This window comes from Anguilla anguilla, chromosome 9 (assembly GCF_013347855.1).
Source record: "Anguilla anguilla isolate fAngAng1 chromosome 9, fAngAng1.pri, whole genome shotgun sequence".
Lineage (NCBI taxonomy): Eukaryota > Metazoa > Chordata > Actinopteri > Anguilliformes > Anguillidae > Anguilla > Anguilla anguilla.
Genome location: NC_049209.1, coordinates 8,706,029 through 8,732,667, shown reverse-complemented (window position 1 = coordinate 8,732,667; position 26,639 = coordinate 8,706,029). Strand labels below are relative to the sequence as shown.

Genomic DNA, 26,639 nt, shown 5'->3' with positions numbered 1-26,639 from the left:
GGATGGTTGATATAAACTTAATTTAATATTAGAATTTAATATATAATAATTAATATTGAACTTAAATTACATTTCATGCTAACATAAGATAATCTATTTTATCCGCATGCCTTAAATCACTCCCTTCAGCTCAACAGGAGAAAGTTTTTTTAATTATAAGATATTAGTTGATACATGAGATATCATACAAATTTCAGATATGTTTCAGCTCCAGAGAGAACCCTATATGACTACAGAGTATATTAAGTCACATACAACTAATAGGGAGGAAGGTTTTTTTTTTGTAAGTGCAATCCATTTTCTTTGTTTGTAAATTAATTTAAGAATACAAATATGTATTCATAGTAATGCTGACTACTATGGCAACCATCTACTTACAGTCTTGTCAACTCATTCATCAATAGAAAATAAATGATTAACTTTGCAATTTTGATTGGTTTCTTTCAATATTATTATGCTTTGCAGTAGAGAGAGAATGCCCTAGAGAGAGGTTCACTGTGGGCAGCTTATTCCTAGAATTGAATGAAGCCAAGTCAAAATAAGAGTCCTAACCAGATGAACAATCACATGGTTCTCAACTGGACTAAGCAGCAACAAGACTACAAATATTCTCTGATTTAAAAAGACCTGACAAGTACAATATTGAACAACCTTGAACACTACTGAGAAATCACATGACCAATAATTTTACCATTGTGTTTGGTATCACCTAAACTATCTATGTTGACTTGCATATTAGAATTAATCGTTAAGCCTTTTCACAATATTTCTTAAGAACAATACGTGATTATAATGACTAATATATATATATATATATATATATATATATATATATATATGTGTGTGTGTGTGTGTGTGTGTGTGTGTGTGTGTATATATTGCAGAATCAGAATAGTCTAGGAAGCTATTACAGAAAATACTATACAACCAACAGTATGTATGCATTTATTTTAAATATTTGAACCCTGTTCTTTTTTACAGACTGTGACAATCACTTGTATGACATTACCATTCATATAAAAAGAAAGAAAAACAAACGCTTATTTGTTGAGGAGCACTGGAACTTCTATGCTCATCAGGCGAACCGTTCACTGACAATTTATTCAGGAAAAAGTACACACGTTCCTGGTCTATTGTACTTGTCTTGATTATATTACCGATTTATTTAATTTCCAATTATTTCTCCATCATGCATCATCGCCATCTCTTATGTATTAGGCTTGTGTGGTTGTCCAAAAAATCACTATACCAATCTTTTTTTTGCTTGACCCACAGAACAGTTGTGTGGCTTTTTCATAGAGGGGTCTTTTATTTTGAAATGTAGCGCGCGCTTCCGGTTGCCTAGCTACATACATACCTTCTGTCGCAGCAAACTTCTGTCCTGACTCCAGACTTTACACCCGGCCGTTCTGGCGCTTTACATTGAGCCTGGGAACTGGAACAAGCTTGCACGCGTTATGACAGTTTGACAGGAGACACGCCTGCAGCGTTAATCTACGGTATATTTTAACGATAGAGGGAACGCAAATTAAATAGCCTACGTTTATCAGTATATTAACAAACTTGCTTAAATATTTCCTGTAAAGCAACTGGAAGACAACACACTAAAAGATTTACTAAGACATCGATAACCTGCCTAGTGACTAACGTGAAGTCACTTTTCCCTAAACCAAGGAGAAAAGAACATTTAAAGTTAAGACCTTTAGTCCTTGCTTTTCTGGAACGTCGGGAAACTTGCATGTTACCAAGCTGACAAATTTAGCGGGTTGTTAATTTTAAACAGAGGTTACACAGTTTTGTATCAATAGAAAAAAATAGAGTTTACGCGTGAGTTCGAAGAAAATGTTCAGCTGGGCGAACAAGAATGGGAGGAAAAAAGACCCTGAACTATTTCAGACGGTTACGGACGGACTTCGACGACTATACCGAACCAAACTCTTTCCCTTGGAAGAAGCATACCGCTTTCATGATTTTCATTCACCAGCTTTAGAGGATGCTGACTTTGACAATAAACCAATGGTCCTTTTAGTTGGCCAGTATTCGACCGGGAAGACCACCTTTATTCGGCATCTAATGGAGCAAGACTTTCCCGGTATGCGAATAGGTCCCGAACCGACCACCGACTGTTTCATAGCTGTGATGCATGGTGAACAGGATGGGCAGATACCAGGCAACGCTCTGGTAGTTGATCCTAAAAAACCATTCCGAAAACTGAACGCTTTTGGCAACGCATTTCTCAACAGGTGAGGTCACCTACGTTTTTAAATTTAAGGACATAGCTCTAGCTGTTTGTAAATTGCGACAGTAAAGTTAGCTTATAAAGTCCATTCAAAGATGATTCACATTGTGAAGATTCATTCTTGCTATCCAGGACCTGGAATCAAGATCACGTTACTTGCTGTGTGGTCAGTCGATTAACGGGTCCGTTACCCTTGTGCTCAACTTTCGCTTGGATTTTAAAGCTGGTTAAGAATACAATATGAGGTAGCAAACCATTAATGCTGCTTTAGACAGAGCATTTTTGAAATGCTTCATTAGACTCAGGAATGGTAGTCTATTTTAATCACGCAGGCACTCTCACATGCCTAAGTGATTAAAACTCGGAAAACAAAGTCCAAGGGTAGCTAAATAACCTTCTTATGATCCCAAGTCTCCTACAAATGATAAATTATTAACCATGTGTATTTTATTTCATTCTTATGTAGGCTAATAGACTTTGTTCGAAATTTTTGGTTGCATGCTTATTGCTCATGGACGGACATAAAGTTTACAGTACACTCTTCAATGAATGTAACATAATTTGTCCCCTTGTTTAGTATCACTTTCATAAATCCCCTTTGTAACGGAGATAAGTCGACTGTTGCAATACGAGGTGCTCGGTTGAATCAATCATTAACTGACATTGCTCTCTAACTCTTACTGACCGGGGGTTAAGGGAGTGATTTCCTTTACGTGTAAAGGACTACGGCCAGTGATTTCATCTAGTGCAATTAAATCCACGCCACGGAGTAATTTCAGTTTTCCTTGGCTGTTCTAGCGTTGGCTATCGCCTTTATCATTACCTGGAATGAATATGACCCTGACCTCAGAAATCCGATGACTCCGATGACTGCTGTTCTTGCTTCTGTATTTATGGTCTGATGGGACAAATTGTGTCACACTTTCACTTCGTACAATGTCTTTATGAAGTAATGACAGAAAAGGGTGTGGATTCTGTCAACTGCAGTGACCTTCAATGTGGATTTTAACTTTAACATAATTACTGAAGCCTTTGGTGATTTAATGTTGCCTACTGCATGCTAACTTGTGATATAGGCAAGTTATGTATTGTGCAGTAGTGTTTGTGGATATGTATGGCAAAGACTGACAGAGGTTTTGAGGGTTTAACATGCTGTGAGACTTAGTCCAAGCACCAGTTCATTCGGCTGGTTTTACAGTCTACTTACAGTTTACAGCAAGCTTGGCCCACATTTCATATTGACAAAACACATCATTGTAGATCATAATCAAAATGACAGTGGTTCTCATATAATAGAGAATTGCAATGCTTCATAAAGGATTACTATCATAGTCAAAGGGCTGTGGTAGTTTACTGGTGGTCTGCAAATTGTTTTACTTGTCCATCCAGTTCTGTGTACCCCTATAGCAACACAAATAGGGTAAACAATCAGATGTTGCGCTGCAAAATAATTTAATGCAGTTTCGGACAATCTTTGTCCTTGTCGTTCTTGCCAATGCACAATTAATTACAGATAACCACTGGAAATATTTCACATACCCATTGGATAGAATATTTGGAAACAGTGGTTTCAAATATCCAGTACCATAACTGCAATCCATTCATTACAACAATTTTAATTTTTGAACTATGGTTATCAAAGTGTGCAAACTAGAGGGCTGGAACAGTATGTTTGACCTTTCATTAGAAAACACACAAATGCAGCAATACCCATCATCCTCTCACAGTTTTCCTATTGGTTATATTATTTTCCGTTATTCAGATTTGATTGATATACCATGGAGTAGGCTATACTATAAGTAGTTTTGTAAGTTTGGGTCACTGGGGTTTGGAAGCATATAATTTTTTTATTGGTGAAATTGATTGATTATGCCCTTTCCAAGCTTGCCTTAACCAGTGGTTAATGAAACTTTCCAGAAGATTTGTACAACAAACCTGGGAAGCCCAGATAATGCGGACATGCATCTTTGTGTGGCTTGCTGCAGTGTTGTGGTTCCTGACCTTGTTTGATTTCCCCCCTCTGTAGTAAGACCTTTGATGTTAGCTAGATTTGTTTGTCAGTTATTCAAAGGGTGACTTTGAGGACAGGCTAGGAGGGTCAGGGAGGGTGCGATGAATATCAGTCCTGATTGGGTAACGATGAGGAAGGGACAGAATGGTAGTGAGACAGAGGAAAATAAATTCTCACAGGACAGGACCGCAGCCTTAACACTGCGGAGTTGCAAAGGACAGGAAAGCTGAGAGGAACAGTTGTCACCTGACCGCTGACGTGACGTTCAGGGTCAGCTCACTCTCAGTTGGTCATATTTCCTTTTTTCCTCTGTAGAGTGAATTGGACTTCGGTCTGTGAACATATCCTATAATAACCAAGGCTAAAGCATATGGCATCACACCAACCTCTGGAATGTGTGCGTGTGAAGATGAATAGCTGTGCTTTCTTTGTTCATACTTTTCATTCAAAGTAATCCACTCAGTGCATACTGTAAACGATGGTGCAGCTTACATGCGCCAGTGAAGGACACAATTGAATTGAGGGATTGTGTTGCTTAATAAATGCAGCTTAATCTTGTAGTCACCCGAATCTCGTTTATTTTTAATTCATCATTTTACCAGTGAAAATCACAATCAAAGCTATACAGACCCATTAGCTCTCTTCTCAATACTTAAAGTAAGAAAGTTGAAATATTTTGATACACAAATAAAATGTATGAAACTTTTCCCTCATAAGTTGACACCTGTGTTTCATCGTCCACGTACAGTATGTGGAAACTTAGCTATAGTTCACCTTTGTGCTATAATGTAAAACAGGGATGTATCGCTACTGTTAGCCAATATGACCAGCCAGATGCAGCGTGAACCAAAGGAAGCCACATGTTCTGATGGACTGGACACTGCCAGACCCCCGTTTCCCATGGCTTCATCAGCTCACGCTGTGCTAAATGTGACGTCCTTCCTCCCCTACTGGAGGGCCTTGTCTATGAGAGGGCACATCTTCCATAAAATATTCGCACTAACAGACCTATACAAAAAGCAGTTTGCTGAGTTCATAGTGATGTGGCTTGACAAGAGCAGGAGATGAGTGCTAAACTTCATCAAGGTTCAGATATTTAAAGTAACATTTGTGAGTTTACTAATATTTTGAATCACAACAATCATATGATATTGCTTGATACATTAGTAGTACAGAGAATAAATGCTAATGACATGGAATGTGAAAGAAAAAGTGTCAGCTTGTTGGCCTGTCTTTTTTTTTTTTTCCAGCGGTATTGCTTGGTCAGCTGTTGAAAGTGGAAATGCTAGTCAGACTGTTTGTTCCTTCTGCCCTGACTGTAATAAACGAGATAACTGACGTGGCAGGTTTAGAGTTTACACACACACACACACACACACACACACACGGAACAATCACTCCACATTCATATTCACCCACAGCATGGTTAAATCCATGCAATTCTCATAATGGGGCTGTAATTTATTTCCTCACTTAATGCTACTGAGGAATTTCTTTTACTTGTATTTAAAAAGTGCCCAATCTTGAATGTTAACATTAGCCCTGGGAACCCCTGCCCCAGCCCCTCCAGCCCCCACCCAAACACACACACGGACACACCAGGTTTGTGTTCGTGCAGGTCTGACAGGCTGGTATGTGCCATTGTGCGTCTGTACTACTCAGTACCGTCTCTGTTTCACCACTGTGAAGGAGAGGAGACACAGCACACATTGCAGCTGTTGCTCGGCTAAGGGTGAAGAATGAACAGAATGCATGAGGCAAGGGAGGTATGGAAAAAAGAGGGAGGATGAAGGGAGGCTTCAAGAGGAGGAGAGTGATAAATAAAGGAAAAAATGACTAGAAAATTAGAATGAAAAATTGATGGGGAGGGTAGACATTCAGTAGTGAGCATGCTTTCCATGTGACGGCAACTTTCAGGGACATTGTAGATGTGGGAGACTTGAGTGATTGGAGTGTGCGATAATGAATAAGGACTCGGATCAGCCACACAGATCTGATCTTGGAAAAAAAGCAAAGAGACAAAAGAAGGAAATGGCAGCCTTTGGTCATTTCAGGGAAGAAGAGTGTAAGGAGACAGGAAGGGCAACTTTGAAGGGCAAAACTTCTCAGGGTTATTTTCAAAATGAGTGAATGCTTTTACTTTTCATAGAGCTTTCACATTTATTCAGAACATGCTAAGGATAGTGTCCTTCATACACTCCTCAATAAAGTAAGAGAAGTTTGAGCTTTACATCACCAGGGGAGTAACAATGGAAACTTTTCAACAGTGCCTGTCCTTGTTGATGAACAACACTTCAATCCAACAGACCATTGTTGTCTCCCGCGTTTTAATTCAGGTGTAGCCAAGGTAGAAATAATCACACACAAGAATACACAGGATTCAACCAGAAGGCACCACTCTGACTGAGATGGTAGGAAGAAAAGACTGGAGCCAAAATATGTAAAGAACCAACCAATTTGAGTTTGAAACAGTATGCAGCTTGTTAATGTGTCCCACTGTGTCTCCAGGTTCATCTGTGCTCAGATGCCCAATGCGGTGCTGGAGAGCATCAGCATCATCGACACTCCAGGAATCCTGTCTGGCGAGAAGCAGAGGATCAGCAGAGGTTTGTACCCCTCTCCCTCTCCTTCTGCCTCCTTTCCTTTTTCTCTCACTCGAAGGATCCTGATTAACCACTTTTATTTTACCTCACTGCTCTTCGCTCCTCGTTATAATATTGATGAATGAGAGCACAGACACAGAATGTGTAATGGGTAGCGTAGCCTACAAAATTAATTAATTTATTTGTTTAGTCTTTGTAGTGTCCGGCCAGAAACAGTCTTAGACTAACTACACAAAATTCTGTTCATGTTGATTCATACAAAAATACATGGAAGCTTTGGACCTTCAAGCAAGTATAAGAAAAATTTCACTTAGCCATAAACTGCAGCTTAATCCCAAGGCAGTTGGAGGGGTATTTTTAGCTATCCTGTTTATGTTGGGGCATGCCCACTCACAGGCAACTTTACGTACGAAATCCCCTGCACGCACACATGCATGTGTGTCTATGTGTGTGTGTGTGTATGTCTACAATTTGGTTTGTCCAAAAATGTACAATTTTTGTGAAAACTGTGATGTGTAAATTGACATTGGGTAGATACAGTCTTAGGCACCTTGACATCAAAATTGTGGGCCCTTTTTGTGATTTAAGTGGTATTTGTATTTGTGAAAAACATAGAGAGGAAATGTACATTTACACGGCACTTGAGCAGATGACGCTTGTGTGCACCCATGTTCTGTAAGATGTTATATGATGTACACACGCTATGCATCTGTACATCTGTATATAATTAGGCTTGTTTAAGTTGCGTGGTGTCATGCAGAACATCTTCCTGTCCTGTCCTTTGTCTGGACCGGCTCAGTGTATTGTACCAGTCTGGCCCTCCTCTATGTCCACAATAACAGGAGCCGGCGTGAGTGCCACCTGGAGATAAACAACTGAACACAGAGCAGGGCCAACAAGGGCCAGGAAACAGACAGTGAACCAGGGCAGCAGAACAGGGATGAACTCGCTGGTTGGGGTTGGGGGGGGGGGGGGGGGGGGGGGCAATGTAGGGAGAGGGAATGTGAAATGCAGAGCAGGAGAGAGTGTTGGCAGTGGCGTTGCTGGAGGTGATGATCTGATTAACTATTTTATATCTCTTTTGATCTCATGGTAAGTTTTATTTGACACAATGAACTGACTCAGTATTATGTGATATAAGCCCACACCCTAACCTGTAGAGAAGCTTGAATGGTCCCATCTGCAGTGCAGATTTATCAAGAGCGGAGTCGGATAACAGATTTTACTAGCTTAAACAATGAAGGTAACCTTTACCCCTTTTCGAGGGAGGGTGAGGTACAGAGCTGAGTGGGAATGAGAGCGAGAGTGAGAGAGAGAGAGAGAAGGTGGTGGCAGAGGGGAGGGGAAAGAAATAGTCATACATTACAGAATTGGATAGGAGATAAGCATAGTCAGGCATGGAGAGCGGGGTATAGTTTGGTATGGTAGGAGAGGGAAGAAACACACAGAAACATTCTCTTTTACAGGCAATTAGCTAGTATCAGTTTCTTGAAGTGTATCAAAAGAAAGCTTACAGTCAACACCTGCAAGACATTCTCATTTTGTAGCAGTTACAAAAGTCTAATGAGGAGACGTCCATACTTTGCACTACAGGATTTACAAAAGGCAAATAAGAGTCTACTGTCATGTTTGGCAGCAGACTTTCCATACAGTGGAAAATTGTATGTGGGCTTTTGAGGGAATTCCAGTGAATTCAGTCCAACGTTTTAGAAGAAGTTTGAATAGAATTCCCCGCTAGTCATTAGTCCAAGTATCTAGATTAATCCTCACAGTTTTGGGGGGAAATGGTCAGAGGTTTTTTCAGAGTTCATTTGGCACAAAGGCAGGCCTCGGGAAGGTGGTTAATCATCTGCTGGTGCCTGCTGACTCAACCTGGACTCTGCATTGGTCTACTACTTTAAGTCGAGTGCTGCTTTGTGTTCTGTTAATCATGATGTACTGTAAGCTATTTACCTTGAGGAAAAATTATTTGTGTGACTTTGTCATAACTTAAGAATCACTTCAGGTCATCCCTGTGCATTGGTAGTCCTTATATTTCAGGAATCCTCTCAACTAATAACTTGACGAACACTTGGAATAGAAGCTAAATTCATTTGCAATCAGCTTAATGACTTCCGTCAAGTAATGGAGTCCCAATGTGGACTAAATTGTTATTGTATATCATTGTATTGTATTTTTCTGCTGTGATCTTTAAGAATCATATTTAGGAAGGAATGTGTAAGTGCTGGTTCTTGGTTATATAGTCATTTGTATTTGTGTTAATGTTGAGCTTAAAATATAAAATAAAAGCTTTTCAGGTTGTTCATCTATAAGTTTTATGCATCTTGTCCGTTTTTGCAAACCTATGTGAAATGTTAAAATAAAAATTTTTTCAGCGACTTCTGCCTGCCTCTAGGACTGCGGTTATTATCCATTGTTTTGGATAACAAAAGATTTTTATTGACTTCGGCAACTGCAAACATCTTGCTGTCTGCGTCAAAAAAGGGTGTCCCTCAAGGTTCAGTTTAGGGACCACCCATTATTTACTTCTATGTGGAATTTTCCTTCTCCTAAGTGTCAGGTTTCAGGGTTGTACTGATAAAGTGCAGATCTACTTGGCAAATTAAACCAAGCAATTATATGAAGGGCACAGTGTTTTTTGTATACACCTTCTATGATGAAATTATGGCAAGTCATTGACTGTACTAAATGTACCCTATTAACATTTTTTTACATGATTTCTATGATAGCAGTTTTGACAGATCAGCAATTTCATGAAATATGCTGGCATGAAGCACTTACAAGCAAAATTTATTCAACTGTACATAGACCGATTAGCTCAGCCTTTAAAAAGCTTATGATCGATCTGCTTCCCACATGTTGCCTTGTTCAAACTTTTAAAAAACATATCTACTTTTGGCAGATCCTTTGTATGAATCCACAATCCACCTCCATATACTGTACACTTCACTGAAATAACTGTATACCCTGTGTGGTTAAAAAGAGAAGCTAAAATTGACTTCAGTAAAGCAACTGTAGTTCAGAAGTGCCTGCTGATATAAGACTATTGACATTTTTAATGTCTGAGAATTAATGTATGTTATTGAAGTATTAGGTTTCCTTTTTTACGGGGTTTTTGGCTATGCCGTCTTAAAATAACAGTAAAATGTGTTTAAAATACAATAACATTCCCATTTATAAAATACTGTTACATTATTAACAATATTGAAACATAAAATTAAATGTAAAATTTAGCAAGTGCACAATTCATGGGTACCGTCTCTGGGTCTCCACTTTTGTTGAATACTTGGCTATCTTGGAGTAGTTCAGGGAAATGCAATGGATGAAACCAGCAAATCTGTCACTCAGTGTGAGGAGGTTATTAGAGGGGTTATCACTGCTAAACACACTGGAACACCCCAATTCAGTCACACAAGAAATTCCATTCCGCTGCCAAAAATGATGTCACTATTAACTACTGTGCTTTGGAACGTAAACCTCTGTTCACTGAACGTGTTCCTACAGTAGGTATTTACTTTTCGACTAGGAAAGATCTACTGTAGGAAACAAGCTTGCGTTTAGACCCCTTACTGTTTATAAGGGTGGGGGTAGGGGTGGTGATGGAGGGCAATATTATGCTAACAAATGAAAATGTTCATTTACAGGCATGGTTTTTCAGGGAAGTTGCCTTGGACTTGACAGCCTATATTCATCTTATACCCATAATGTAAGAGCCCTGACACGTCTCAGTACAGAGGCTCTATCAAAGAAACAGCTGTCTCTTTTATTTCTCCATGGTTTAACTATGTAGTGCAGTGTGGTTTCTAAATTTGTATGCATATTCTCTATGGGCTGACTTAACATCTTAACCAACTGTGAATAATTGCTGTGGCAATTAGGTTAGGGAATGTTTGTATTGTCTGAAGATTGTCTGGTGTGAATTGTTCTCATAGCAGCTGAACGAAGACACAATTTTACTCAAAATAAGACAGCTGACTAGGCCTATTTCTGTGTTGCCCGCATGTCTGGTGTCAGTTTACCAATTGTGACTTCATCGGGGGTAGGGTGTGTGGCTGAGGACTGTCGTGTCAGTTGCTGTGTGTGCTGTCCTACACACAAGCAGCTGGCATTTCACTGTCACACACTAGCGCTTATTGGACTAAACTGACACTATGGTGTACATATGTACACTCCCAGACTTTCACACACACACACACACACACACACACACACAGGTGCAAACAGTATCTTACATCTCTCTCTCTCTCTCTCTCTCTCTCTCGCTCTCTCTCTCTCGCACACACACACACACACACACACACCTAGACACTATACACAGATATGTGAGTGTCCCACAATGTAAGTAAGTGAGGACTGTTCCATTACTAACACAGTGGAAGGAAGGAAGACAGGAGGAGGGGGGTTATGATGTGCTAGTGGAAAAAAGAACACCTTCCAGTTCTCTCTGTGAGGGGCGACGACTGAGGGGGGCTTTCATTTCTATTGTGTTCGGGCTGCTCTGGACATACCGATGCCATTCATTGGACGAAACTCATGAGAATATTTTTTCTGTTTTCTGTGAATTTATTTTCTTTCATTTTCCTTTAATTATCTTATTGTAGAGGAAAAATGTTTAAAAACGTAAAATGTAAATATGTGCAATAAATATGTGTTACAAATATGTAAAAAAAAAAAAAAGTACACTAAGATACAAATTAACTTCAGTTTTAAACCTGTTTTAAAATGTGTTTGTGCTGTCCGGTAAGAAGTCAGAGGTTTGTGTAGAAAAGGTTTGTCAAGGGAAGTAGGAAAGGAGAATAGATGACAAGGTCAAGAAAAAAATGCAGGCCTGAAACTGGGGGTTGTTGGCAAGTCTGTTTGAATGATGAGAGCCTGATATTGAGATAAGGAATGGGGGGATAGTGTTCCAAATTTTGTGTATGTGTGGAAGATGGATGTGGGCCATAGCTACCGTTTTTACCTGGAGTAGAATTCTGAGGTGGAGCATATGACTTGGATGTATCGAATTGTCTCAATTAAAAAAAAAAAGTATTTTTGCGACAGTTTAATCTGTGTCTTCACAACATCTTGTACATGGAAAGAGGACTGTTAAGATTATGTGCAACTAAAAGACTGTGAACAGAACTGCTTAATCTGCTGGTAGGTATTACACACTTCAAGGGGAAGTTGAGATGTCTGTAGTGTTTGTTGAGGTGCTTGCACTCAGACCCAAATGGATCTGACATTCTGGAGAGCTTGTCACTGTTTTTCTCACTTTGCATGATACTAGGGACCATAAAAAGTACAGGGAGCGAAACTCTCCTGTGACTTTGTTGGATTATTCATTAATGGGATGCGTCTTAATCAAGCATTCTATTGACATTAAGGATTGCTTTGACAAAAGCATTCGCTCCCAGTCGGCAAAGATTTACTGCATGAGTTTATTACTGATGGATTGTATTTGAGCAGTTTAATCTTATGATTATTATGGTTGCGCACACAAACCTGCCATGGGCTTGTTCCATAAACCTATTCAATGCAAGTTCAACGAAACTATGTTACTTCTAAATATAGTCAAAGGGAACTTTTATGTTGGAAGTAAATTAACAACTTGAAAGCCGCGTAACATCAAGGCTAAGACAGAACGGAAGCTTGGTTCTGTCAAACTATATCTGGCAACATATAGTTCAACATAAACATAAAAGTCCCTGTGATGTTCACGTACCTCACAACCTATATGATTCCTATAATGACAGATCTGTGAGTGCAGCAGTAAGGTAAAAACATTCTGCTCTTTGTCCCACTGCTGCTGTGCTGACCTGCAGTCAAAGGGACAGAGGAAGAGGTCTGATCGTTCGACTGGTGCCTGGGATACACAATTTATGGTTCTGAGCTTTTTCCTGTTTGTCAGATAGCAGTGAATTTGCAAGCTCTGCAGTCAGTTACTCGCAAGTGCTTCTATGACCGCCTCTGCCTGAAAGAGCAAATAGGAAGAGGGCCAGTTATTTTTGTTGACCACTGTTTTTGTCATGCTGGGAGAGAGGCGGGATGGGGTTATTTAGGCATGGGCTTCCTCAAACAGGAAAAATGGTTTTCTTTCTCTCTGTGAAATATTTACCTGTTTGTGCATTTAGAGAGGCGGGTCTTGCAAATACTGGAGCCAGTGGAAGGAAACACCCATTGGGGCATTCAGTCATCAATATTGACTGATACACTCAAGTTGCACACATTCACACAAATTTCTCTGTGAATGCTTACTTTTTATTGGTCAGTAAGAACTTAATAGAGGCATGTCATCTCTGGATTATTCTTTCTAATTTGTTTAAAGCTTGCTGCAAGTAACGGGAAGATTACTCGCTCTGTTCTCAGAGTGGCAACACTGTACTCCCTCTAGTGGTCAGTTTGCCTTAATTGTAAAAAGGGCTGAAACAATATCTCAAATACATATTTTGCTGCTATATCTCCACTTACTACTTCATCTACGTAAACATGTGAATGACTGACAAGCTTTTTGCTGAACTGGTTAGTTTCCCCCTGGTTATGGTATAGAAAGGTTAGAACAACAGCAGTAGGAACACAGTGAATAAGTTAAGGTGCAAATATTATTGGACGGGCATTTTTTTGTCTGGTGTCTAAAATTATTTCAGTTATGAGACTCACTGGCACAATTACGTCATACAAGTGTTTAGACAGTATTGAACAATGAACTCTCGCCATAAGACACAAGTATGTTGATCACCGAGAATGACAAGCTCTGGATCCATGATCTTTAGCAGGCTGTGGATGGCATGACCCACAGACACTCACTCCTTTTCCTGTTCTTACTTTCCTACGACTCCAGGCTACGACTTCGCAGCAGTGCTGGAGTGGTTTGCGGAGAGGGTCGACCGCATCATCCTGCTCTTCGACGCCCACAAGCTGGACATCTCGGACGAGTTCTCGGAGGTCATCCGGGCCCTGAAGAACCACGAGGACAAGATGCGGGTCGTGCTGAACAAGGCGGACCAGATTGGCACCCAGCAGCTCATGAGGGTGTACGGTGCCCTCATGTGGTCGTTGGGCAAGATCATCAACACTCCTGAGGTGGTGCGGGTCTACATCGGCTCCTTCTGGGCCCAGCCTCTCTTAGTGCCGGACAATCGCAAGCTGTTCGAGGCAGAGGAGCAGGACCTGTTCCGAGACATACAAAGCTTGCCCAGAAATGCTGCCCTGCGTAAGCTCAATGACCTTATAAAACGCGCCCGCCTTGCCAAGGTAAGGACTCTTGCGCAATGCGACTGAATTATATGCAAGATTCTTGCAACTGTACTCACTCCAGGAGAGAGAAGCTATTTGTTGCAGTCAATCTTGTAGGTAATTATCTGGATGGAATTAAAACCAGCAGCAGCCTTTCAAGAACAGGGAGGGCAACTGTGCAGCTTGGCTTTTTTGTCTTTAAACATTTACTGCTAATTGTCATCGGTAGTACGACAGACAGTCACAATCCAACCAGATTAGTCCCATTGTACTGGCTTCCTGTCCCTGAAGAATGTGATGATTCAATCATACTACATTTGTAGATGTATAGCTGCCCAGTTTTCTTTAAACTTATGATAATATTCAGGTGTTTTTAAGTGATTATAGGTGTATGACTAATCTCCTTAAAAGAGTTGGCCATGTACTGAGAATGTACTTGTCCATTAACTTGAAAAATTGCAGAATGATATATAACATAGTGATGCCAACTTTTCAGTGTTGAACATAAGCCGTTATTAAATTAATTATCATGTTTCCTTTCATCAAAATTGCTCTGTGTGTGTATGCATACTTTCAGGGCAAGGCTGATTGGGCTGAAGTGCTCAGTTTCTCTCCTTCCAAACTGGACTCAGGCATTTCAATTTCATAAGTTTAACAGTTGTCCTGACCTGAGTATTCTGTGTTTGAGTCATGGATTTACTAGGAAATATTCTCCTCATTTTCAGGTCCAGGCCTATATCATCAGTTCCCTGAAGAAAGAAATGCCCATGTTCGGGAAGGAAAACAAAAAGAAGGAGCTGATTGCTAACTTGGGTGAGATCTACCTGAAGATCGAGAAAGAGCAACAGATATCTCCAGGGGACTTCCCCAAACTCTCTAAGATGCAGGTACAATATATAATTCAGTTCAAGAATGTGGGCTGAAGTTAAACTGCTGTATTTTAGACTGATACTCATTTATATATTTGCTAATTATTGAAATTATTGGATCATTACACTTTGTAGCTTTGGAACAGCTCTGACATCTTTTTAGATAGTATTTGTACCTCTTGTTGCATTTTGGCTTGGAAATCGAATGTATTTCCTACAAATCAAACCCAAAATTATTTTTGATGTTTCTCTCTCTATACCTTCACTATCCCAGGAAATCCTGGCCGGCCAGGACTTTGCTAAGTTTCAGACTATCAAGCCCAAATTGCTGGAAGCTGTAGAGGATATGCTGGCCAACGACATTGCCAAGCTGATGACGCTAGTGCGACAGGAAGAGGCTGCCATGCCCAGCCAGTCTGTTAAGGGTGGCGCATTTGAGGGCACCATGAATGGACCCTTCGGCCATGGCTACGGAGAGGGCGCTGGCGAGGGCATCGATGATCTGGAGTGGGTAGTAGGACGCGACAAGCCCACCTATGACGAGATCTTTTATACCCTCTCACCTGTCAATGGAAAGGTGTCGGGCGCCATGGCCAAAAAGGAGATGGTTAAGTCCAAACTACCCAACACGGTCCTAGGAAAGATCTGGAAGCTGGCCGATGTGGACGGAGATGGCTTCCTCGACGATGATGAGTTCGCCCTGGCCAATCATTTGATTAAGGTGAAGCTGGAGGGTCACGAGCTCCCTGCTGAGCTGCCTGAACACCTGGTACCCCCATCAAAACGAGGGCAGGAGTGAGGCTGGAGAACAAGGACCTGCAGGAGGTCTGGGTTTATGAGGGTGGTTTAGGTTTATCTGTTAGTAAAGTACCCATACAAGGTGGGGTGCAGAGATTGATATTTAGAATTAAAATCAATATATAATAGAAAATAGAAGTTGATGACCAAAAATTCATATAGTCATTTTTAATAATAGAGAAATAAACTAATATATTCATCACCCAAATGATTAGTCCACATTTATTTTATTTGAACTATTACCTGCACTTGTCAATTAATTTTCTGACTCAACACCATTTCTTTGAAGCCCACAGTAATAATTTTATCCAGTTACATTATCCACTCCTTAGTAGTAAAAACTTCTGCTCCTGAAGCCTCATTCTTCTCCTTTCTTTCTACATACTTTGGATGCTGTTCCAATTTTGAGCAGAACCCTGTTTTCCACTGAATTTCATCTCTGGCAGTGATTGATAAAAATCGCATGCTTTCCAAGGTTCATTTTCTAAGGTAGAGACTAAGCTATCACAGAGATTCCCCTCTAACACATGTTGTAAAATAAGCTGCAGTTTATATTACACCATTGCTCATGTATTGTTAGCACAGAAAAGTCCCATATTAAAGCAGACTGCCTTGATCCCAATATCTCGTCCTTTAGCTAGTATCAGACACTGACACACTATAAGTAATGTGTATATGTATATTGTGTTTGTCTTTTTAAATAAAATGCACTCTATAAAATACTATGGATTTTTCTTTCTTCTAAATCTATTTAATGTCACGTTGAAATGTGATGTATGGGGAAAAATAAGACTATAACGAGTATACACATTTGAAGGGCGACGTTTTAGTTGCAAAGTCCTATTCGTGAACAGCACCTTCTAACATTATATAGCAAGATATGCGTTTTAGCTCCACTAGCACCCACAACAAATGGTAATGGAGTATCACTCTTACGGCTAATGGCGAAATTAGAACTTCAGCACAGTTCCAGCGCCCTCACCTGGCCAATGAATTTGATGCTTTGATCATGGGTGTGGAACGCTAAAAGCTTTAACGTGACCGATGCGTTTGTGGAAGTTCCAAATGGTGTACCAAAACATTAATTGGGTTTCCGTAACTACGTTGTGAGACTTCTGGTATAAATGAAACAAGCCAGTTAACTCTTTTAAGTTTAGAGGTGGTATGGACAAAAATAATCTTGGGAGAGCCCTTAACGTACACGTCTCTTTGTTTTCTTCCTTCTCTCGTTTCTATTCTAAAGTAAACAAAATGGGAGATATTTTCAGTGTCTTATAAAACCACATTCCCGTGCAGCTGCCTCAAACTGCATCGCTCGAAATCCAAATTATACTTTGTCTCAATTTCAGCCCAGTAAAATGTATTAGTGTAACTTAAGCAATGTTTATATCTTTATTGCTGAATGATTTAATTACATATATCCAGTAAACAAATCCAATTTCTATCAAACGGAAGTCTGTTATCTGGCCCTTGCGAATGCCTAGTCACAAAACGCGCGTAGAATAAAAAGAATGATGTGTCTCCGCCCCTGAAACATTCATGGCGCCATGGCGGAAAAATCTGCACTTCGCCGACGGTCCGAGGGCAGGCGAGGTTCTGGACTTCTCCTACAAGCACCAGCACATTTGAGTGAGGAACAAGTACTGCAGGAGTCCCTTATCCGTCTCACCAGCGTTACTAAAGCGATAACAGCCAATATCCGCAACATAAATGGAAATTTGGACAGGTAGGCTACTGCCGGACAGTTTGCGCGCCGAATTTTAAAAATCTTTGCTATTTGCTTTCAAAAGCATTTCTCTGTGGCCAAATCGGTTTCCAATCAAGCATACAATTAAAGATGTAGCTAGCTATCCGTTTGCAACCTAGTTTTGATTTTGTGTTAGCACATAATAAATGAGTTCTATCAAATCAAACAATATGGTCTAACTAACTTTCTTGCAGGATTCTAGAGGACAAAGCTGACATCGAAGAACTAGAGACTATACTGGTAGGTCATGTACATGTGTTAATTTGCTGGATTTCAAATAACTGGAATCAGACATTGCATTACATTTATTTGCGGTGTATGTGCATACCGAAGGTCATTGGAACAACTACAATACACAGGTCTGATAAAGTACAATACTCATTTTGTAACAGTTATTCATAATCATGAACACATTAAACGCTGGGGCCACTGCACTGGGACGATTTACTTGAACTGTACCGTGTACGGCATGAAGTGGGCTATAGTAGATTGCTCAGATAGCCTAAAGCAGTCATTGTAACTAGATTTTGAGGAACTGGGTTCCAGATCATGCTATTTTTACTCTTATAACCATGATAATACTAACTTACTGTATTTGTAAAGTAGGCATAACCTCTATGTATATGTCTGATCGAAGCTAAGTTGGCAACTTGATAGAATACCGGTAGTGTTTTTGTAGTTGGTTTAAGTTGAATAATTGTGCCGCTACTTTGTGCTATAGGCTATCACATAGCCACAAGAGGGCAGACAAGTCCACCTCGGGTGCATTCCTGTTCAGTTCTTTGGTTTAATTTTTCCATCCCAAAACTCAAAAAAGTGGTATACAACAGAAACAGAAGGCGTAAAGAGCCGTGCCAATTATATGGACTAACATTTAAGATGTGCAGCAAGAACAGCAGTTCAGTTTGCTGCGAGTATCTTAATCTGCTGTTTTAATACGAGACACACTTTGGAGCTTCCGTGTTTTAGGTCTAGTAGTTTTGTTATCGGTTTTCTAAATTTAATTAGTTTTTATGAACATTTGTGGCCTACATTCGCATTTGCAAAGGAAAAAATACTCCAAAAATGGCTACATGTTTATAATTTATTCAATGATTTGCTTTTTTCATTAGTTTATATGATATGAGCCATTTCATTTTCTTGGAAGTTAGCTGTATTGTATCACATGCATACTGCCAAAAAGTGTGTAGGCACTCTATTAAAAAAGAGGCTATATATACAGGCATATATACAGGCTATATATCCACTCACTAACCTATGCACCAGTCTTGTATTACATTTTTACTGTTAGAGGTGCAGCTTGTTTACCTTCAATCATGTTCTCTTAGGTGGCCAATTGAAGAAAATACCAATATGTCATTGTGTGTGCATGTTTGTGCCCAACAGTTGCAGCTGTCCAAAAAGCACTAAGAGATCGTTCAGATAAATGGAAATGGAGAAGATGGATTTACAGAGGTTTCATCCTATATCCAATGCCATGGGGGTCTCATTGTAGATAGGAGTTTTCTTTTTTTTTTTTTTTTTTTTTGTTGAAATATTATGAATAATTTATTTCTTTTTGTATAAGTTCTGGTTTGACTGTTCCTCTTTGGCTATGTATACATTTTAGGTTGTACCTACTTTTGTTAAAAAGAAGCTAGTTTGATATCCCAGGGAAAAGATCTGATGAAAGCATGTTATGGATCATTTCTGTTGATTGTGATAACAAAGGTTATTAAAGCTACAAAAATACATGTCCATGCTTGACTTTGTGCTTCATTTTGTGAAAGCGTCGAGTGTTACTAAAGTTGTTACATGTAGAATAGTCACATAACTATGTAAACCTGTGACACACTTGAAACAGAGAGTGTATTCATCCCAAATTAACAACAAAAAAAAGAAAAAAATCTAATAAGAATGTAGCTATTTCACAAAATGTTTGGCCTAATGCGCTGTTTTTGGCATACCCCATAGTAAAATATTCACAAAAGCAAACCTATGGTAAGAGTGGCAAGGTAGAACCCTTTTGGTTAAGAGTATTCACTCTTCTGAAAGGGCTGGGTGCAGGTTTTTGTTCTAGCCCAGCACTAATTCTACTTATCAAGGTCTTGATTGAAGACTATTATCAGTAAATTAGTTGAATTGGATGTTGTAGTGCTGGGCTAAAATAAAAAACTTGCACCCACACCGGCCCTTCTTGGATAAAATTGGACACCCCTGTCCATGGTGGTACAGAAGGGGCACAGAGCAGGTCTGTTACCAGTATTAGGGAGCCATGACCAAGAATAAAATGCTCTTCAAAAAAATCGAATAGCTAAGTGAATTTCCACACAATCCACACCAACTATCAAAAGTGTGCGCTTGGACAAATTGAAACAACATTAAACTGAAAAGGTTTGACCATAAACGTATGCACAGACAATGCGAAAACTACCTCAAAGAAATTCTATATAAATCAGTTGATTTACAAACGTAAAATTTTCATTATCGTCGAAGCAAATGTTTAAAGTTAGGTTTGGGGTAAATAAAGTGCTGGGTAATGCCTGCTTCGGCGACGTTTTCTTTAGTTATCCTGTATTTGGGTTGCAATTTATCAGGCACATACTGATGTACGTAGCGTTGACGTCATCGTTTAAAGGTACCCGGATCAACACCCAACAATCCTGGACTTCTGTTGCTGTGCAATGCTGAAAGATGGTTAAACTGATTTACCGGTAAGATGGTATCTTACTTTGTGGTTGTGTAAGTGGTTAGTTTAGATTTTTCTTATAAAATACTTGAAGACTGACTAACTCGTTTCGTACGAGTAGCCTATTCCATTGCAATGTGGAGACAGTTTGGGATGAAGAAATAGCCTAATAGCTATGGGTGTCGATATCGTTTCTATATTTTGCTGCTAACCATATGTTCTGCAATATTTGGTGATTAAGCCTATATAATGATTTATTTTTGTTGGGGATGACAATGCTACTGTGCTGTAGCCTAATATTTAGGATGCTGTAGCGGAGCTCCATTGCGTCGGCGTGAAGAAGAGAAAACGTGAAATATCATATTAAAGTAGAAGTTACACATTGATAGCCTATATCAGTGATATGACTGACGGCGATTCGCATAATCGGCTTCTGTAGGAGGGAAGCTGGCCTGTTCCGTCTGCTGTATCCAAGACTGATGTCATGGTGTAAAACCGACGATAGCCTACTTTAAAAATGTCAACCAGTGTCAGGGTAATTTCGAGGGCAATGAATGGTGCTTGTCACATCGGAAGAGCTAGTCTTGTTGAATATTAATCCTGCTTTTACATCTTTTTTCTATTGTTAGCTTTAAGAGCTACAACAAAAACATTTTAACCTTTAACCTAATTGTATCTTTATTCAAATGCACCCAAAAACACTCTGTCCTGAAGGGTAGATATGCAGAATTCTGTCATGAGGGGAAACCCTGAGTATAGTTCATAACCCCTCCAGCAAAATGAGTTGTAATTATTTCAGTTGAACTGTTAATGAGGTATTGGGAGGTTCAGTGTTCAAAAGTAACTTAAGCCACACTGAAGTAGCATAGTCTTTCTTCTGAATGAAATTTTCAACCACTGATGTTCCACCACAATGCTGGTTGCTTTCCTTGAAACCTGCACTTGTGAATATGTGGGCTACACTAGAAAAGAAATTGATTATTAGTTTTTTCGATCCCCATGCTTTAATTCTCTGCTTTAACTTTAACTTGAACATTCCCACTACTGTAGCTATGTAGTGCAGTAATATTCCTTAAAAGGAATTATCGCTGTCTGGCGATTATGACAGTAGTTAGTGTAGTTAAACTTCAAAAATTAAAATCTTAATGAACAAACATGGCATACAGTCATTATAATAGATACTATCAAATGTGATGGGTACACTCCTAATCACGTCTCTTTGGCCATCCCCTAAAAAAGATGAAGCATGTCAGACTAAGAGCTCTTGGCTGAGATACCCGTTTAATTCCTGCAGCACACCTTTCTTCCTTTCTCATTTCCCTGTTTTACTGCAGTCACTCTCCTCCTGCCATGCTTATACAGGAGTGACACCCAGTATGGACAACTCGCTGGTTTCTTCGGCATGGCCATTTTATAAGCCTGGCCTGTGTCTCTGTAACAGGTGATGTCCCTGAGCCCATGTGACCACCTGTTGTTACGGCCCTAGCAGCAGCCAGCAAGGGGCGTAACTCGGCTCTTTCCAAACGCAGCCACAGTTGGTCCTCCTGCAGGACACGCCCCCTGCCACCCTGTCCCTCTCTCCACCTTGCCCCCAGCAGCCCAGACTCTGGATGCGGGCATCATGTCTTGCCGAGACCGCACCAGTGAGTTTATGTCTGTCTGCGAATCCCTGGAGGGGAGACGGGTAAGACCTGCAAAGAGTTGGATGTTGCAGTAATCGCCATGCCTACATTTGTATTTAGAATAATTTTATGGTGTGATTTAAAAAAAAACCATTTAGCTAGATGTTGTCACTTCTGTCGCTTGTCTTCTTGTCTGTTAATTTGTACCTTTCTCCCTTTGTCTTTCTGTTCAGAACGGGATCCAGACATGTAAACCAGTCCCTAATGCCATCAGACAGCGCAGTGACTTTACTGTCATGGCAAAGTCAGTCCCTACGTTATACTATTACTTCTATAGCAATTCCTTTTGTAACTCCTGATATCATTTGGTGCATTTGATGTTTGTGTAAAGTTGTTACCTATGTTATCGGGGACAATTTACTAATGGAGATCACAAGTAGGCCATTGAACTTGTTAAACTGAGAGGCCCAGTCAAAGGAAAGTGAGCACATACAAATATATCTGGAATATTTTATTTTGCCTCCTTAGTTCAAATGCATAACCTTAACTGGCTTTATGCATTCAGAATATTCTGTACTGCTAGTTAGCTGCAAGAGATTACTGTGCATATCAACTGTCATTTCATGCCTAGTTTCACCAGCAGTTAGTACACTTGATTGGATCATTTTTTACTCCTGAATTTACCCAGAGCCCATATCAACAAATTCTCTTAGGCTCTGTATAAAAGAAGGTTTGCAGCACCTCCAAGTTATGTTTAAAATTAAGCTGAAAAAAAGCTACAGTGAATAAGGCCCAGCAGTTTACAGCCTTCTCATTTAGTACAGTTGCACATTTAAAGATAACATGGCGTGATAATCCCAGTTGAAATGTGTTGTGCAAATGTAGATGTATCAGAATATTTAATCCCATACTATAGATGCATTAAGACATTATGAAGTAAAGATAGATGTTCTGTTGACAGAATATCTTGTGTTGGGTGAATAGATTTAGATTTGCGTGATATTAGTGGATTGCGTATGGTTGGAGACTTACTGCATGTTGCTTGCACCTGCTAAGGACATTTACAAAAAATCATAACCCTACCAATACATGCTAACTGTAACAATACTGACAATAATGGATCCATTATATTTAACAATGCTTCAATTTATTTGCTTTTTTCTCTCTCCCCCTTTCTTATTCAGGAGAATAGGAAAGGACTTGAACAATACTTTTGCCAAACTGGAAAAGCTGACAATCTGTAAGATACTGTTAGCTAATATTTTAATCAATTGTGTAAAAAAAAAAGAAAAAAAATGCCCTTGGATACGAGGTCAAGAGAAGTAAAGCTCTTTGTTTATGTTCTAGTTGCCAAGAGAAAATCGTTGTTTGATGACAAAGCTGTGGAGATTGAAGAGCTGACATACATCATTAAACAGGTATGAAACTACCAAGTGATTCTCACAGAGTAGAATAGACTTGATGTGTACAAAAGTAGACATCTAACAGCTGTTGAATATTTCATGTAGTGTTGGAGTCTTGTATAAATATCCAGAAAGATAACTTATCCATCTGATCATAATCTTTTACTTCTGTCTTCTCTCTATATCTCTGTCTCAGGACATCACCAGCCTGAATAAGCAGATAGCGCAGTTACAGGAGCTGGTGCGCTCCCGTAGCAGTCAGAATGGAAGACATGTCCAAACACACTCCAACAGCATCATGGTCTCGCTGCAGGTCAGTGTAGCCCACCCCCTCCGTACATGCAGGACTGTGACAGTCCAGACAGAAGGCAGCACGGTCGATAACAGCATGCTAAGTGCTAAGTCTGTTACTCAAATGCACAAGGCCGGATGACATACTTCTTATCTGAGCTCATTTTCTGTCTTTTATTTTAGTCCAAACTGGCGTCTATGTCAAATGACTTCAAATCAGTGCTGGAGGTGAGAACAGAGGTAAGACACACAGAAGCGGTTCCATTGCATTCACAAAGGCAGATGGCCAGATTTCACGCACATTCATGCTGTACATCGGATATTCTGCCATTCGGTATATCCGACGAACATTATTAATTTGGCTGACTTAGTCTACGTAATCTTAATGCTCAGTTATCAGGGGGTAATCATTTATCATTTAATCATTATGACAATTTCGAAAAAATGCTTCTTTTAACCATGTAATTTTAAATGCAACTGCTCTCATATTCAGTCAGTTCTTTATTGGTCTTTCCCCACTCTCTCTCTCCCCCTCCCTCTCTCCCTTCTGTCTTTCTGTAGAATCTTAAGCAGCAGCACAGTAGAAGAGAGCAGTTTTCCCAGTCCCTGCTCCCAGCCTTCCCTCTAGAAACCAGCAACCCCAGTAAGAGAGCTGTAATCCTCAACCTTACCCTTTTAGTCTTTAAGGTTACGTTTACTGTCCAGATGCCTGCCATGAACCAGTCTTTTTAAAGCCGTTGGGAAGAATGCAGCTAAAGCAGCTAAATGGGCAGGTTGCAATATGAACAACTAAGTCTGGACTGGATTAAGGTGAAATGTGACATTTCTTCTCCTCATCCCTCTGTATTTCTCCATGACTCTTTCTGACTCTACCTCTCGCTCCTCCAGACAGTTCGCTGTTGATGCTGGAAGATGCAAGGAGATCTATGGACGTGTCTATAGACATGGACTCTCGGTCCAGTCAGCAGCTGCTGCTCATAAACGAACAGGTGAATGCTCTGACCACACTGATACTGCCTCCGCCTTGGCTGGGGGTGAGACACTGAAACTCAGTTGAAGTAAATTATATGCACTCTGACTGTGAAGGCTTTAGATAGTCTCCAAGCAATTGAATTACAAAAAATTCTTATTTAGTGTATTAAAATATTTCTGAACTATGCAAGTTACACAATCACAAAGGACTATATTTCTCTGACTGGGTGCAGAACAGTTGAACTAAAACTCTTGCCAGTGTGCAGTGCACTTGAACTCTGCCTGGGTGCAGTGCAGTTGAGCTGAAACTTCTGTAATTGTGATAAGCAATGAAATGGTGTTTAAGACAACAGCAATCACCAAACTCCTTTATTCGGTGTCTGCCTTCATTGCTTTAAAAGGAAACCGCTTCCAAAGCAAATGGCACAAAAACAACCTTAGCTTCTGGTGCCAAAGGGAAATCACTTTCTTCCATTGCTATAATTGAAATGAAGGAGGATATTGGTGTCTCTGAATTCATGACTCTTTGGGAAAGACATCAAACAGCAAAAGCAGCTGAGAGGAAGATAGAGAAATAGCACCAGTGTTTTAACCGGTTTTAACTGGTTTGACAGTTTGACAGGAAAATCTCAATGGTGGCCAGATGAATTGAATTGCCACTTTTGATGCATACTCTCCATGTTCCCTAACTGAACCTGTGTTATCTACGTCTGGTATCTGTGTTCAGGACTCGTACATCCAGAGCCGGGCAGACACCATGCAGAACATTGAGTCGACCATTGTTGAGCTGGGCTTCATATTTCAGCAGCTGGCACACATGGTGAAAGAGCAGGAGGAGACGGTACAGAGGTGAGAGTGGATGAGAACCTTGAATGAGAAAGTCAGAGCGATTTGGGTTTGCCCCCTAAGATAACCCTCTTTCCTCTCTCTTCCCCCATCAAGGATTGATGCCAATGTGGAGGACACCCAGCTCAACGTGGTCGCCGCCCATGCCGAGATACTCAAATACTTCCAGTCCGTTTCCTCAAATCGCTGGCTACTTATCAAAATCTTCCTCATCCTCATTGTCTTCTTCATTGTCTTTGTTGTCTTCTTGGCTTAAGAGCAGATAAGGAGGCAGTGACAGATTATTTGGGAGACTTAGAGAAGAGATTTGCCCTTAATGTGGGAAGCACCTTGAAGCAAGAGAAATATGTGGTGGGGTGTTAATTCTTGAAGGGCAGAAAGAGTAATGCGCATGTGAAAATCTAGAGGCCTTAGTGTGTGTTAATCCTTTCTCTCCTTCTATATCACTCTCTTTCATGAGAGATCTTAAATGTACTGATTTATGGAATGCTTTATTTCTCAGACGTGGGTTGTATAAACTGTATCACTTCAACACCTTTCGGGTACTTTAAAGCATTTAAGATTTGATGTTGCAGCTGCAGGAAGGCAACTAAACAATGAAAGACTGCCCTCCAGCAGGCATTTTGTGAAACTTGAGAATTTCACAGATACGGATAAATCAAAAAACACAGATACTGTTAAATCCTGACCTAAGACAAAGTCATACATTTAAATGTATGACTTGCTCATTGTTGCCTTTTAGGGTGGAAGTTCACTTTTTGGTTTAGTTTGATCTTTCTTCCTGCAAATAACCCGAAAATTTATTTTAAAGGTTTTTGTGGACAGTCAAGACCAAAGTCACTCCTTTATCCACCTGCTGTGTTCCCCCTCTTTCACTTACATTTCCTACCTCTCCAAATGTTAAGAACTAATGTGAATTTAAGGATGGTCTAACCTTATTTAATTTTATTTTAACTTATTTAAAAGAAAAAATATCTTTTTGCTTATTTAACTTTAACTTTTGCTAAATTTTACTTTAACTTTGTATTTACCTTGATGACAATTTATTTTTTTTGAAATTCCATTTAAATTATTTTCAGCTAAGGGTTTCTATGGTTTTAATTGTAAATAATATGTTGAAAATATACGCATCTTATTAAAAAAAAAAAAAAAACTTCTGTGTCATTCTGTGGTTTATATGTCCACGCATTTTTAGTTGTGTTTCGGCGTGCATATATTTGGCCAGTGAAATTCATACATTGGTTCCGTACTCCACAGTTTAAGATTTGTAATCAGACAATTCACGTGTGGTTAACCCCTTAAGTTGCATGGGCCAGAGTGAGTTTATTTGCATTAATTCCATTTTCTACGGTGAA

At 39.8% G+C, this 26,639-nt stretch overlaps 2 protein-coding genes across 2 annotated transcripts; both read left to right on the top strand.

Annotated features, from left to right (window-relative positions):
• Nucleotides 1–1,357: 1,357 nt before the first annotated feature.
• Nucleotides 1,358–16,457, top strand: LOC118236434 (EH domain-containing protein 1-like). The gene is made up of 5 exons (XM_035434814.1): nt 1,358–2,243; nt 6,759–6,856; nt 13,674–14,086; nt 14,794–14,955; nt 15,212–16,457. The coding sequence occupies exons 1-5, from the start codon at nt 1,843–1,845 to the stop codon at nt 15,734–15,736; spliced, it is 1,599 nt and encodes a 532-aa protein (XP_035290705.1). The 5' UTR covers nt 1,358–1,842; the 3' UTR covers nt 15,737–16,457.
• Nucleotides 16,458–20,074: 3,617 nt separating this feature from the next.
• On the top strand, nt 20,075–26,429 carry LOC118235255 (syntaxin-5-like). Its single transcript, XM_035432418.1, has 11 exons — nt 20,075–20,175; nt 21,592–21,834; nt 22,006–22,076; nt 22,957–23,012; nt 23,120–23,190; nt 23,372–23,488; nt 23,650–23,706; nt 24,028–24,109; nt 24,355–24,455; nt 25,166–25,287; nt 25,381–26,429. Exons 2-11 carry the CDS (start codon nt 21,772–21,774, stop codon nt 25,538–25,540), a joined length of 900 nt encoding a protein of 299 aa, XP_035288309.1. The 5' UTR covers nt 20,075–20,175; nt 21,592–21,771; the 3' UTR covers nt 25,541–26,429.
• Nucleotides 26,430–26,639: the final 210 nt, after the last annotated feature.

Excerpts from the sequence above, each read along its gene's own strand:
- LOC118236434 (XM_035434814.1), top strand. The coding sequence starts at position 1,843 with ATGTTCAGCTGGGCGAACAAGAATGGGAGGAAAAAAGACCCTGAACTA. Across the intron at positions 2,244-6,758 it reads GGCAACGCATTTCTCAACAG|GTTCATCTGTGCTCAGATGC; the intron begins GTGAGGTCACCT and ends CTGTGTCTCCAG. Across the intron at positions 14,956-15,211 it reads CCAAACTCTCTAAGATGCAG|GAAATCCTGGCCGGCCAGGA; the intron begins GTACAATATATA and ends TCACTATCCCAG.
- LOC118235255 (XM_035432418.1), top strand. The coding sequence starts at position 21,772 with ATGTCTTGCCGAGACCGCACCAGTGAGTTTATGTCTGTCTGCGAATCC. Across the intron at positions 23,191-23,371 it reads TGACATACATCATTAAACAG|GACATCACCAGCCTGAATAA; the intron begins GTATGAAACTAC and ends TCTCTGTCTCAG. Across the intron at positions 24,110-24,354 it reads TCTAGAAACCAGCAACCCCA|ACAGTTCGCTGTTGATGCTG; the intron begins GTAAGAGAGCTG and ends TCGCTCCTCCAG.